Source organism: Psittacula echo (assembly GCF_963264785.1).
Source record: "Psittacula echo genome assembly, chromosome: 5".
NCBI classification, from domain to species: domain Eukaryota; kingdom Metazoa; phylum Chordata; class Aves; order Psittaciformes; family Psittacidae; genus Psittacula; species Psittacula echo.
In genome coordinates this window covers 13,151,318-13,165,068 of record NC_137739.1, presented here as the reverse complement: position 1 = coordinate 13,165,068, position 13,751 = coordinate 13,151,318, and the positions used below count along the sequence as shown (strand labels likewise).

Here is a 13,751-nt window from a genome sequence, read left to right as displayed (position 1 = left end):
AAATCAAAATGTAGATTCTCCTGGTAGTAAAGACTAGAAATACTCACTTTTGAGTACGTGTGAAAACAGATTACCTTTTTTCCTCAGGAGGGAAATTCTCAGGTAGCATCACAATGAGAAAATGTTCTTCAATTTACAGTTCCACCTTTCATCACAGACAAATCACTAACATGAAAGCAACATTTTGAGGCAGCTCGAAATTACTCCACAGTTGCGAAGCACTGCCCATGACAACAAAAGATTGTTGATACTTCGAGTTGGGCTAAAAGAGAGCATTTGCAAGTGGCAAATCAAACATCTGCTGCTTTTGTCTTCAAAGAAAACTATGCACATAAGAAGGAGCAGTGTCTCTGTGACCACAACCTTAGGTAACAGTATCCCTATTGCTTTTTTCTGGAACTATGTTAGTCTCAGTTGGGCTCCACACAGAGTAAGTTGCAAAACGCTGATCAAAGGAATCACAGTCTCTTAACCACTTTTCACAGAGCAAGACCTTGCTAAACCACAGTATCTTTGCAAAGTGAACATTGCAAATAAACAGTATTAAAGCATTTAAAGATACCTGGATTTCTAGCATATGAAATTTATTGTGCCAATATGGAAAAATGGCAACGAACAGTCAGAAATGGGTACCCTGTGTCTATTTAGTTAGTGTGTGCAAAGCACGTGCTACATACAGAGCAAAGTGTAACTAGCGAGCCTTGTTTTCTAGGATGACCTGCACTTCAAACAGGAAAATTGTAAATGAGTGGAGCGCATTACTGCAATACTTAGAGGCAGAAGGACTCCCGGACTGCAGTATTAGATTACATAAAAGCCCATATGGCTGCTCAGTGGTGACACTTTGCATTGTTTCCCTCTGAGCATTGAACTGAGATGCTCTCTGTACAGTGAGGAGTCTCCACATTAGCTGATGTTCTGAATTAAGGTCTTCCATGATTAAGCATATTTGAACATGAGAGTCAGAGAGCTGTAACACCTAATTAAACATATGCTAAAATTATCTTAGACTAAGATATATCATTTAAGACTATTTCTATGTTACAGATTCCAGCACTGTTTACATCCTTTGCACCACCTGGGAAAGGAATGGACATGTACTCCCTGTGCCTCCTGCACTTAGCTGGGTCGTTATAGTCATGTAACTGATACAGTGTTATATATAATGCACTACTGGAAGTGCAGAGAGGTGCATCAGTACTGTGCTTCAGTTTCAGCAAGGGAGCAAAAATAAACAATGCAGGAACATGGCAAGCATTTGGGTGGAGTTTAGTTTACAAAACCATGCAGGAACATAAATCTGGTTTTGCTATTTACTGTAATAATGTCAAACTTGTTTGTTTCAACTCACTTTTCTTCACATTATATTCATACTAATTGTAGTGTGATTACAGCTGCATACTTCATAAACTTTTTTGTATTTTTAAAAGCTTCAGCGTTTTCCAGTGCTTTCGAAATAAAGCTTGGATGATTCTGAATCAAATGTGGAAATACTGTTTCGATTTGAAAAATGAGATTTGGTTTTCTTTCAACCTTTTCTAAAGGTTGGACCAGATTATCTTTCAAGGTCCTGGGTTGCTCTACAATTCTGCAGATTAGGAATGACAATATCCTGAGAAATAACTGAATAGTGTACAGCATAGAAATTAAATTCTGTTTTCAGACCAGTTATATTTATAGTGATTCCAGCTGATGGTTCCTAGGCAGTCTTCTCGGAGAACAATTAATAGCAAAGAAACTTTCTGTTCAAAGTGGCAAAAAAACTGTATCTAGGTGAGATCTGTAACACCCTTGACTGTATACACCATCTATCTCCGCGGTCCTGAATACGAATACTCAGAAGAGTTGTGTGTGACCACTTAGCTATAAATTTTACAGCACTTCTTTCTATGTGTACATTTATTAACAATTTTAAAATCTCCATCAGTTTTATAACTACAGCACTCATTTCACTGATATAACTTTTGAAATAAGTTATTACAGAACTGTTAAAAAGATTTCCAGAAATGCTTTTGCTTGTACAATTTTAACCATTAATTATATTTTAAATGCATCTCAGTCTACATCACTGTGTTATTAGGGTAGGTTACTAAGGTTTTGTTTGCAAGGGATTAAGAACTCTGTTGACTGTTTATTAGGATTTTGAGATGCTTCTGTTATCACTGGCCTTTGGCTTAGGTAGAGGAGCTCCTTTTCATAGCAAGTTTCTCATTCCCCATAGTTACTCCTGATGGAGGCTGTGGAAACACACTTGTTTTCACTTCACCCTTTGCCCCAAAATACCCATAGTTCCATTTTTCTCACCTCAGTCTTTCAAGTATGTAACTGCTAAAGAAGATTGTTCAGTGCCTTCAGAAGAACAAAGCCATAGCTGGGAGGCAGCAAAAATGTAACTAATGCAATGAAGAATTTTCCACATAAGCATTTTAGTAGACTTTATTTATGATTTTTATCAGCCTTTTAAACTGACTGCTGTTAACTGATTCATGAACACTGAGGCTCATTCATGTCACCTCTGGTTTCATCTACATAAACAATTTCTGATCTATTTAGTAATTTTCCATTATTCCTAGCTCCACTTCCTAGAGAGTAAAGTGGGAAATCGAAAAAAAACCAACCCAACAAACAAATCCTAAATCAGCAACAACAGATAAGCTTGAAGCTTAAGGCTTCAAAAGAAATGTGGGGGCATGCATTTACTACGTTGAGGTCATATGGAATATTTTTTTGTGAGCTTTAAAGTTTTTGCTTCCGAATCCTAGAAGGAGCACATATATATTAAAGAAAGTTAAAAAACATTGGAAAAATTCTGTGAATACAAATAAAAGCCAGCGTCTCTCATATAATTATAGAATTGGTATAAGCCAGAGATTCCTCTGAAAATGGCAAAACTAGTATCTTTTCAAAACAAGAAATGAGTGAAAAAAAATTATTGTTTTGGGTCAGAGTTGTAATAATTTTAATGTACTGAATAGAGCATGGAAACTATTATTCTTTTGTAGCCATTAGACCTGAAAAGTGTGTAGCAAGCATGGCTCACTGCTGCCAAAACAGAACTGCATGGCTTTGTCAGCACATGATGACTGCTTGGTTCGGATGTTAGTATGTGAATAAATGGTATAATTTGGAGACATACAAGTTTAGAAAAGTTTCTTCATATTTTAGTAATATTTTTTCAACTTTTAGATGCAAATGCTTATGCACATAAATGTGTGTCTAGAATTATTAGTAAGAAGAAGTGTTTACAATACCTTTATGCTAAGTAGTAAACAAATGATTAGTTATCTAAATCAGAAGTTGAGGCATATAGTTGCGATCAACATAATTTGATAATGAAAAACTGTGAGAATAACACAGAATATTAATGCAATCTACCTTAAAATTCAAGACATTCTGTTAAGTTAAAAAGGTCCACCAGAAATCAAGGGTGTATCTGAACCATAAACTATTTGGGGCAAAGGCGGTATCTTACACTGTGCTTGCACAGTGCCTGTAATTTATGGTGCTATATAAATGATTTTTAACAATGATGAAAACAGTTGTAGAAAGCAGTACTTCAGCAGAATGGGAAAACAGAAGAAATGAGCTGATAGCATATAAAGTAATCTATAACATGTAGGGAAAACCAACCAAAAGAAATTACTAAATCAAGGTAATAAAACTATTAATTATGTGCTCTTTGGTGGGCAGCTGCTATCAAGTAGGAAAGTGACCTTGAGATGAAGGCCACTTTTTACTTTCAATATTTTACTCAAAAAGATCTTAAGAATTCAAAGGAAGAAACTACTACTCCAGGAAAGAGAAATGCTAAAAAATACAATATATCTGTATTTTTGCTCATTACCTACGGACTTCCAATCTATGTGGCATTTGATTACATACTTTGAATATATCTGTAGACACCCTGTTACATAAGGGCTCAAATTTCCAGTATCAGTGGAGCATGAAAAATGCTGTGATATGATGTACTTGGTTCTTGTATCTCCCTCCCCTGTCTAAGCCATACTGTCTTTAAATATAACATAGATGGTCAAAGCTTCGAAATACCTAACAGCCAACAGATATGTGTGTGTGTGTGAGGAAGCATTCCTGAGTCAAGGTCAACTTCTTCCAGGGATGAGAAACAATAAAGATGTTACGAATCAGCAAAGCATTTTTACCTTTCTGGTAAAAATCTTCCTGGTTTATAAAATGAATCCTCTAGACACCATGCTATGAATACAAAAATACCTGCTTACTATTTCTTCCATCTCAATCAATTTGTCCCGAAATCTGTACTGATACTGGCAACTGCCCCAACTCCAGTGCAGGACCTAGCACTTGTCATCACTGAACTTCATGAGTTCACCTGACCCCACTCCTTACGGCTGTCAAGGTCCCTCTGGACAGCGTAGTTTCCCTCCAGCATGTCAACTGTACCACGGAGCTTGGTGTCATCAGTAAACTGCTGAGGGTGCACTTAATCACACAATGTCATTTATCAAGACATTGAGTAGTGTTGGTCCCAGTTCCCTTTTGTCATGTTCTTATCATGGTCTTTTAGCACCTGCCAACTGTTTTGGTTTTATTCCCTTTTCTCTTGGAAGACTGTGGCACAAGACGTCTCTCAAGCATATATACATGGAGCAAAGGAGTTGCCCCACTTCAGTGACAGGTATTGGGCATATTAGGATTGTGATGTGCAGAGTATTCATCATCAGTTCCCTATGGTTGTTATTTCTGCTTTTGATTTTTAGTTTGACTCAGAATACTTTTTTCTCTGGGCAGGCCACACGTACTGACATAATGTCATGTGTTGCTCTGCTGATGAAATGCCAGTGTAACTGGACAAACAAACTTCCATACTTGGTATGGATTCAATATATTAAAAAAAAGTACTGCCCAATGTATATGTATATATGTACATATTAATATTGACGTGTGCATCTGCATTTTTGTTTGGGATTAACTTATTCTTCCTTGTAACTTTGCTGCTTTAAAAAAATTTGGCAGCTACTTAATTAAATGGTTTAGTACAGAATTAAGCCTGACTGGTTTAAGCAAGTGAGATTTAGAAAGATTTTACACAACATAAAAAGACCATTATCATCAATAGTAGAACCTGATCTCCACATTATAATCAATATTCCTTCATTCTTTTTGCTTTAAACAATACTAGTTCAAGGAATCAGTGCCTCACTGAATATATGTCTTTATAACACCACATAATTTGGATTGTTGAGGTAATTTTTTTTTTAGTAAATATAATACTGTCAACGCCTGTCTCGTTCCCTTGAATAATCTAGTTACTCACTCACTTGGTATATGAATAAATGAGAATAGAAATCCACCACACAGAAGGATCAAAGAGTATGTTAAAAATCCAGACAATCTACCTGCAACTGAAAAGCTTTTTCAGGTTTTTCACTTGAGCCTAGTGAAAAAATAATAATAAAAAAGTAGCACAAGCCAACAGCTCTGCCCAGCCAGAACCACAAAACCCCTCATGCTGAAGCGAGAAAGGCCTCATGGAAAGAAGCTAGGAAAAACACAAAACCCCAACCCAACCAACCAAAAAAAACCCCAAATTGCACTGTAAACTGGGTAGTGTTTCCTGCTAGAATTAGGTGTGACATTAAAGATGACTATGATCTTTGCTAGTCAAACTGACTAAGCAACAGTAGTGCCTGAAATAATAAGGCAAGACAGTATAAACACCATTAAAGCTTTCCACTTAAAGATCTCGTTTCAAGATGATCAAAGAGAAATTACAAAAGCAATGTAAAAAAACTAAGACAAAATATGCAAGAAAATCCTTCTTTCTGTCTAGGACAGCATCACTGATGACAGCAAGTGCTCTGCAAAAGCAGCTGCATGCATTCATTGCAGAAGGTCTGCACAAAAGTTGCTGTTCTAAATGGAGAAGCTGTTCCTAAGTATCGTGAGGATGCAGTACTGTGTACTGCTAATGTTTGTGTAGCAGGAGGAAGAGAGCACCAGGATAGTGAATTCATGTTGAGTGCTGGTTCAGTAGCCTTTATGCTACCTAAATCTACTTCTTTCAGAAGTCGGCCTCTTCCTGCACCTTGATTACATTTAGTGGACTGCCTCACAAACCAAATCCCTATCCTTGGCTGTCTGTATACAAACATGACTTAAATATACATAAAGTAGCTGCCAAATTCCATAGAGTGCATTGCAGCTCTAGACCGAATCTGTCATACTAAATGGACAGGCTGTTACTGAAAACATTGCTTCAGCCATACCAAATATTACTGTAACTCTTCAGTTTCAGCAATTTTGAAGCACCATACTGAGAAAATACTTGACTGTGCAAAAATCAAAGTTGAATGCAAGAGAAAGCAGTGCTTGAGCAATAGAAAATCCTCTGGCTACTCTTCCCAAGACAGAGATGCCAAAACAACATCAGGAAAGGAATGGAAGATTTTCTGAACAGTATTCCATCATCAGCAAAGACAAGGAAAATACCTAAAAGGCTTCTTCACTCTTCGTGAAAGAATTTAAAAGAAACCTGAAATGAGTGACACCATCACTATTCAGCAAAGGGAAGTACCTGCAAGCATTCTTTCTTCTCTTGATCAAAGGACCACATTATTAACAGTCAGCATTTTAAGAGGATAACAGCATCCTTGTGGTGAGCAGCTATGTCACTTCAGATGACCTTTACCTAATTGAAGACGTCCCTGCTCATTGCAGGGTGGCTGGACTAGATAACCTTTGAAGGTCCCTTCCAGCCCAAACTATTCTGTGATTCTATGAAACATGACCCATCATAATTTTCATTGCCTAGACATTGTTATAATTTTTTAATAATCACCATGATTATTAAACAACAAATTGGAGGCCAGTGTTATCTTAAGAAGCTATGCTTAGGAAGGCTCCTAAAATACATCAGAACTATCAGCAAATTAAGTTTTACAACATCCATTTAGTTGCCCCCTTTTTTTTTTTTTTTTTCCACACATTAATTTCAAGCTAGATGAAAATTTACATGAAATCAGAACACTGTTATTAGCCCCCCTCCCCAAGTTCGTTGGACTATTTAAAATCCTTTTATTCTTCTTTAGATCTCAGTTCCAGTAATTTTTTTTTCTCCCCCAAAAACTGTGCTGTGAATTATTCTTTATGGAACCACTGGGAATGTTGTTTGTAACACGGTGACCATGATTACTCTGATTTCATGTCAAGTCTGTAATACAGAGAAGCCAAAAATACAATGCCTTCTTATTAATTTCACCTACCTATATGTTCACCACACCCTATATAGATGATGACACCTAGCTCACTGCAAGAATAACTATAGAAACTGAAGAAGTGCCATTTTATGCCACTTGTCTAGTTTGTCAAGTGCAGCATAACGTACATGGACTCCTAAGAAAAGGATGAGTAGTAAACACACATTGGATTGATCCAATTCTACTAGTATATCTTAGCTTTTCCCTTTTTAAACCTTTTCCTTTAGGAGATGAATGTATAATCCTATGTGGTTCCTGATTACTTTTCCAAGCAAGATGTACACACACTGTTCGTAAATGTGTACCAAGAGATTTTCAGAAGGAAGAGAAAAACAATGAAACTTTTCTTAATGGTCAGAACTAGCTGCTAACTTCTGCAGCAGCACTATGAATTAGTGTCTTGCTTTCTGCTACCTGACTAATGAAACAAAGTTACATACCTTTCCTTTACTCCAGTCCAGTGAGGGAAGAGGTTGAGATCAAAAGCACAATTTTTTTGGCCAGCCACCACCTATGTTCTGCTATGCTATCAAAATCAAAAATTATTTCAGAAAATGCTCAAAAATAGCATCTACTTCACAAGTTACTTTGCACTTGGATTCTCTTCCTCTCTCCAGTTGTTTTTTTTTTCTTTTTTTCCCCCTTGGCTCAAACTGCTTAAAAAAATAGCATCTGACACTGAATCCCAACTTATCTCCTTAGTGCATGAGAAGAATACAGTACACAAAAACTATCAATGGATTATTCAGATAACTGGAGAAAGCTAGCACCACAGAGATGAGCTTCACAAGTTTTCTTCACGAATTTTCCAAAAACCCCATCTACACAGCTAAGCACTGTGCAACCTGATGAATTAATGCACTGAACAAAGACACAAAGAAAGCTAAACACTGCAGGATTATGGCTGCTTAATGCATTTGCTTTTGCTCCTTCTACCTAGCATAACTTTCATACATTTTTGGCTACATGTTGCAGCTTATTTAATTGACCATATAAAAGACAAGACAAACAGAATGATACTGTATGCAAAACTTCTTTTTGTCTACTTGAAAATTAGGATACTACAAAAAAAAAAAAAAAAAAAAAAAAAAAAGGTTGATATTAAATGCAAGATGATAGTAAGGCTCTGCCCTTCCCATAATTCAGAGCACAGAAGGAATTCTGGCTGCATTTAATGCATCTTGATAAGTGTATATGAAAGAAGCTGTTAATTAGAGCAACAACTAGGTCACTTAAAATTTCAGATCAAGGAAGTTAATCACACCATTTACCATTAGATTTTATTGGTATTCACAGGAACATTTATAAACCCTCCCAACATTAAAATTTAAAGCTGCTCTATGCCCACCTTAGAGAGCTCATCAAATATTGCTGCAGAAGGACCAAAGGCACCAGCTTATATAGCAAAACTCACACATGTAAATACAGATACTGAAGTTCACTTTAAAATATTACATTGAGGTGATAAAGCAAAACCATGACTTCTTATTTGAAAGGAAGGTTGGGCAAGGCTCTGTAAGGTTTAAGTTAGCCTGTAAGTTTATATAATGTTCTTAGGCTATGATAAAAAAACCTGAAATCCCAAGTTAAAGTCAAAGGAAGTAAGGAAGGTTCAGTGGAAGCAGTAGGCAGACTTCTGAGGCTGTCACTACATTTTTGTTTATAGCTTCACATACTACAGCTTATTTCTACCTATGGCTGGTATCCTGATATTTGTCACAGCCTTAAATAACCTGGATCATTCATGTTTCAAAGTCTGTTTTTCAGACCTAAATATGAGAAAAGTGTTTTTAAGTGATTTTGAGCAAGCTGTGAGTTCTGTGTCTTTGCAGGTCATTTATAATGCATCAGAATGACAATTCTGTTAAGCTCTAGACAGCAACTCATAAAACAGCAAGTGGCACTAGGAAAGAATCAGAGAAGAGGATAGGGTATATCTGTCCAAGAGGAGATACATAAATCAGGATTTAATACAAAACAGACTGAGGAGGACTAAACAGTATTATTATCTTCTTGAAAGGAAATACTGACAAAGAGCAATGGGTGGATGGACCTGGAGAGAGTGATGCTGAGTCAACTCTCCATTAATAACACACCACTAGTTTTTTTAGTACAACTTAATTTAAATGAAGCCAGACTAGAAAAAGTAAAGAAAGTACAAAAATATAGAGGGGGAAAAAAAAAAAAAAAAAGGTGCAAGGCAGCACCTGTCAATGAAAATCATTTCCAAGAAAAAGGAAAACTTGAAAAAAATGGCTTTAATGTTTTCAATTTTTTGTTTTTGTATTGGATGGAAATATATCAAAGTCAGCTTGTGTTATATATCCAGATGGAGGAAAACAAAAAACCCCAACCAGCTGTGCTGCAGATGAAATTCCCATAGCTTTCTGTATGAATTCTCATTAGTCTCATTTAAATAATTCAGGTAGAAATACTAATGTCTATCTGGAAGTTTTATCAGGTTAGCAAGCCAAGTTCCCAACTTTCAGTCACTATCATTTTTGACGTTGGAGCAGAAAAGGGTTAAAATATACAGACTTCCTTAACTGTTAGAATTATCATTCATTGTAATAAAATGTATTACAATAAACATTATATTACAATTGTATATACACTATGGATAAGAGTTTCATTACTCTAAACACTTTATTTCAGAATGGTGAGTATTTGCTTTGCGTTTAGAATTTAAAGGCCAGTGAAGAGGTGAGAAATGCCTGAATCAATAGTTATAGTAAGATTTACTTACTTCTTTCTATAGCAACACAATGTTTAATTATGTGAACTGTTATGCTTTAAGCAAACCTTTCTTAAAGCACCTTTCTTTTGGAACTTCTTCAGAACTTGTAGATTAAGGAATGACTGGAGAATCAGAAAAGGAGAGTGGCAGACAGATTGTCATCTTACACTGAGCAAGCACAGCGGGAGATAACCATTCTAGGATTTTATAACAGATCATTGCTGTTATACTATTAGATGATCTACAGGTAATCTAGCTTTAACTCAGCTCAGAAACACAAATGGATGTTGGCATTTTGTTGTTCCAATCCTGTTCTCTTGTTACATTTCAATTCCTTCAGTTGGGATGAAACAATATTTTGCTCTGAACAGACTGCCTCATAGCCAAGCACTCAAGGTAGGTCACAAACCCCAAAAGAAAATCTTGCAGGCCTGAAAAATGTAATTCAGCCAATTAAACATTTTTTAATAGCACTGCTCAGTAAGGGAGCCAACCTAAAAGTGACAGAATGGTCAAGTTCCACTCTGAGAGTGCTGAAGGTGCAGAACATGGCAGCAGGGGGCTGTTCATAGCAGGACTAAGAAGAGTCAAAGGTGGCAGCACTGAACTGTGTGACCAAAACATCTCCACACAGTATATCACAATTTCAGCGTGACCTTTTGTCACAGCAGATGGGCTGTTGTAAACTAGAATACATTCTGAACACTGGTAAAGGTCTTGGTGTTTGAAGACCAGGCAGGGGAAGGGAACAGCTCTCCCATGCCTGGCAATGTGATTGGTGCTTTCACTGTACCTGTCTCTGTGAGACTTCTTGGTGGCTGCAGTTTTTGTAACTCAGCCAAGCTCTAACTCTGGGGTGGTGACTGCTTTCATTGTGCCCCAGCCTCAGAATGGAGTTTACACTGCTTATTGTATTTCATGTAACAGGAACACAACAGCAGCAGTGGAAAGAGATGTGTCTAATCTTGGTAGCTTAGAGATGTGGTTTTTTCCAAAGTTGTCATGAAAAATCCCATTTTGATGTGACACAAAGGCATCATAACCACTGAGCTCCTGTTTATATCTAAATATGTAATACAGGAATAGAAAGACACATGGAAGTTTTACTGTACCACATGTTACCCACTACTTAGAGAAATCACTTTGAAAAATTAAATATTTACTTGAAGAAAGAGCTGGAGGTCTCCTTCCATTATATTTCAAAACAATGTTTTCATTCATTCAAACGAGAAAACTTAATAAAAACAATAAAATCAAATGAAAACTTTCTTTGTTGTCATGCTACCTCTTGGAAAGATTGTCCTTTGGGTACTATTGCAATATTTTAACTTTGACAACTGCTCTGTTGAGACATTACAACCGATAGAACAAAGCTTCAGTACAATAGCAATGCAGTCACACATCAGCAAGAATCAAGGACAATATGTGATGCATCATTCTTGCATAACTTATTTATCAAAAATCCCACTGCAAATACAGTGAAGACCAGCTGAAGTATCTAGGTATGTTGATGAAGTTAATATAATGAACTGCTGAATTTTCAGTAACACTGTGCAACTTAAGACTACATTTTTTATACTTGCAAGTCATGCAGGCACTACTGATGGTTAGTAAACTGCAAACAAAAAGTGTTTTTTCTATTTCCAATAATGCTTTTGTTTGCATAAAGCCTTACACTTCCTTGAGGCCTGCCTCTCCCTCTCTACTTGCATATGGGATTTCAAAAAAAATACCCATTACGTGGTATGAGTAACACTTGGCTTCTCTTTATTTTTTTAATTAATAAAAACTCTTTTGCCTTTCCAAAACAAATACTAGAATCAATCAGCTGAACAAGGCAATACCTGTGATGAAAAAGCATCTGCAGATCTGTAGCATATGTAGAATTCAAAGGCAGAAAGAATTAAAACCTGCTGAAAACACTGTCACTTTAACATAGGAAAAGGGGAAAACAAAGGTCAGCAACCTGGTCCAGGAGCTCCATCCTGTTTACAGATTGTACACAACATGCACACTAAAATACTTGGACCTTTTCTGACAGTTCCATTACATTCCTTCTTTCTGACAGCACTCATACTACAAAAAAATCCAAAGGATAGCACCTTCCTATCTGAAACAATCTGATAGTGGAGAAAGTCTGAGAAGTGACATTTACCACCACTAAATCTTCACGTTGTGCATAAGAAGAGCATGCTGAGTGCTCCTGAAAAGAAGTATTTACTGCCAAATCTCACTAAATTATGGAAGAAAAAGCTGTATCTACCGTAACTCTTCTACATTGAGATAGGTACAGTATTTACCAACAAGCAACAAATGAGCTAAATATGTTCCTCTTAAATAAAATAATCCATCTGTCAATGGCACAAACTAGATCCTGCTTATGTTTTAAAGAAACAGAACATTTTGCATATCATTGCACTTACCCTTAGTTGTTCTCTTTCACAACTCATCTGTTGTTTTGAACTCTACAGGAGAAAAAAGAAAAAAACCAAAGTAACTCTGAAAGCATAGCCTTCTTACCACAACAAAGCTGCCAGGGCTACGTAGCTTACAAAATAAATAGCAGAAACATAGCCAGAAGTTTAAACACAGTACTGAGTTGTGGATCTAAATAGAATAATTACTGCAAAAAAAATATTGCTTATTATTTTAAATCTACACAGGTTGAAAGGAAATAAACACCAGAACCCACCACAAGTCTGAAGTACAAAAGCTTTTTTGACATTTTAAACATCTCACTGGCAGTTCAGGAAGCAGCTTTCTACTTTTTCTATTGCAAGTCTGTGTTACATTTCTGAACATCCCACTACTAAGATGTCACAATATATTCACAGTACACCTTAGAAATAAAGGTTCAGAAACTTCAAGAAGTTACAAAATACATTTTTCTGACAACTTCCAGTTCTGATCTGGTATAAACACTGAAGATGACTTGATTCCAATGGATATTTTTTCCATACAGCTATGTTCTGCCAGGTGTATGAAAACTCTTGGATTGTGAGAGCTTGTTGCTGAGCAAGAGCTCACTACCAAGTGACAGCAGAAATGAGCTATTGGTCAATGGCAACACAATTTGTGCAGTCACCACTCCACCAAACAGAATGAGGCTCCTCCGGGAAGGGCTCACGTAAGCCAGCAGCAGCACAGAGATACACAGCTCCCAGCTTGCTTTCTAGCTCGACCCTGTCACCAGGACCACCTGAGCAACAAAAAAAGCTTTGCTAGGTGCTCAAGAAGGCACTGATGTTGATGCGTCCAGCCTGTGGTGAGAAGATTTCTTGGCTGATTTTTGTTTTGTTTTTAAAGTTAAATACTTTGAGAGGACTTTTAGAATCATTTTAGTGAGTGTCGTGTTGAAAATGTAATCACTGCTATTTCTGTAATTAATGTGCATGGCAAACAGTTCATAAAACATGAAAAAGAAATCTGATGCAATGTTTTCTAAGGATATTTTCAGAGATTCAGAGTACATTTTTCACTACTTTGCACTTACAAAAAAGTTAAAACATGAACCATGACCCACTTGTATGAGATATTTTTACTGTTAAGATGATGAAAATGGGAACTTCTCAGGCAAAGTTAGGTGACTTAAAATAAAACTGTCAGCCTGTTTTTCCACAGTCCTAATAAATAAGTTACAAGCTAAACCTTCTATCTATATATAGCAGAAGTATTACAACAAAGTCCCTGTATGCAAATACCAATCTAACGGAAACAGATGCTCTCCTGGTACATCACTTGAAGTTCTCTGGCATGGAACAAGAGGTGTAGGAGTTCAG

The 13,751-nt window shown here is 36.6% G+C and overlaps 1 protein-coding gene across 2 annotated transcripts in view; it reads right to left on the bottom strand.

The window, feature by feature from the left end:
• RBFOX1 (RNA binding fox-1 homolog 1) overlaps nt 1–13,751 on the bottom strand; it is a gene marked incomplete at both ends in the record, with an annotated part of 1,305,905 nt that overhangs the window by 393,264 nt on the left and 898,890 nt on the right. For both annotated transcript variants that reach the window (XM_080617596.1, XM_080617593.1), the window contains one exon: nt 12,396–12,437. In XM_080617596.1, the coding sequence (XP_080473722.1) occupies nt 12,396–12,437 (42 nt within the window). The remainder of the gene's footprint in view (nt 1–12,395; nt 12,438–13,751) is intronic.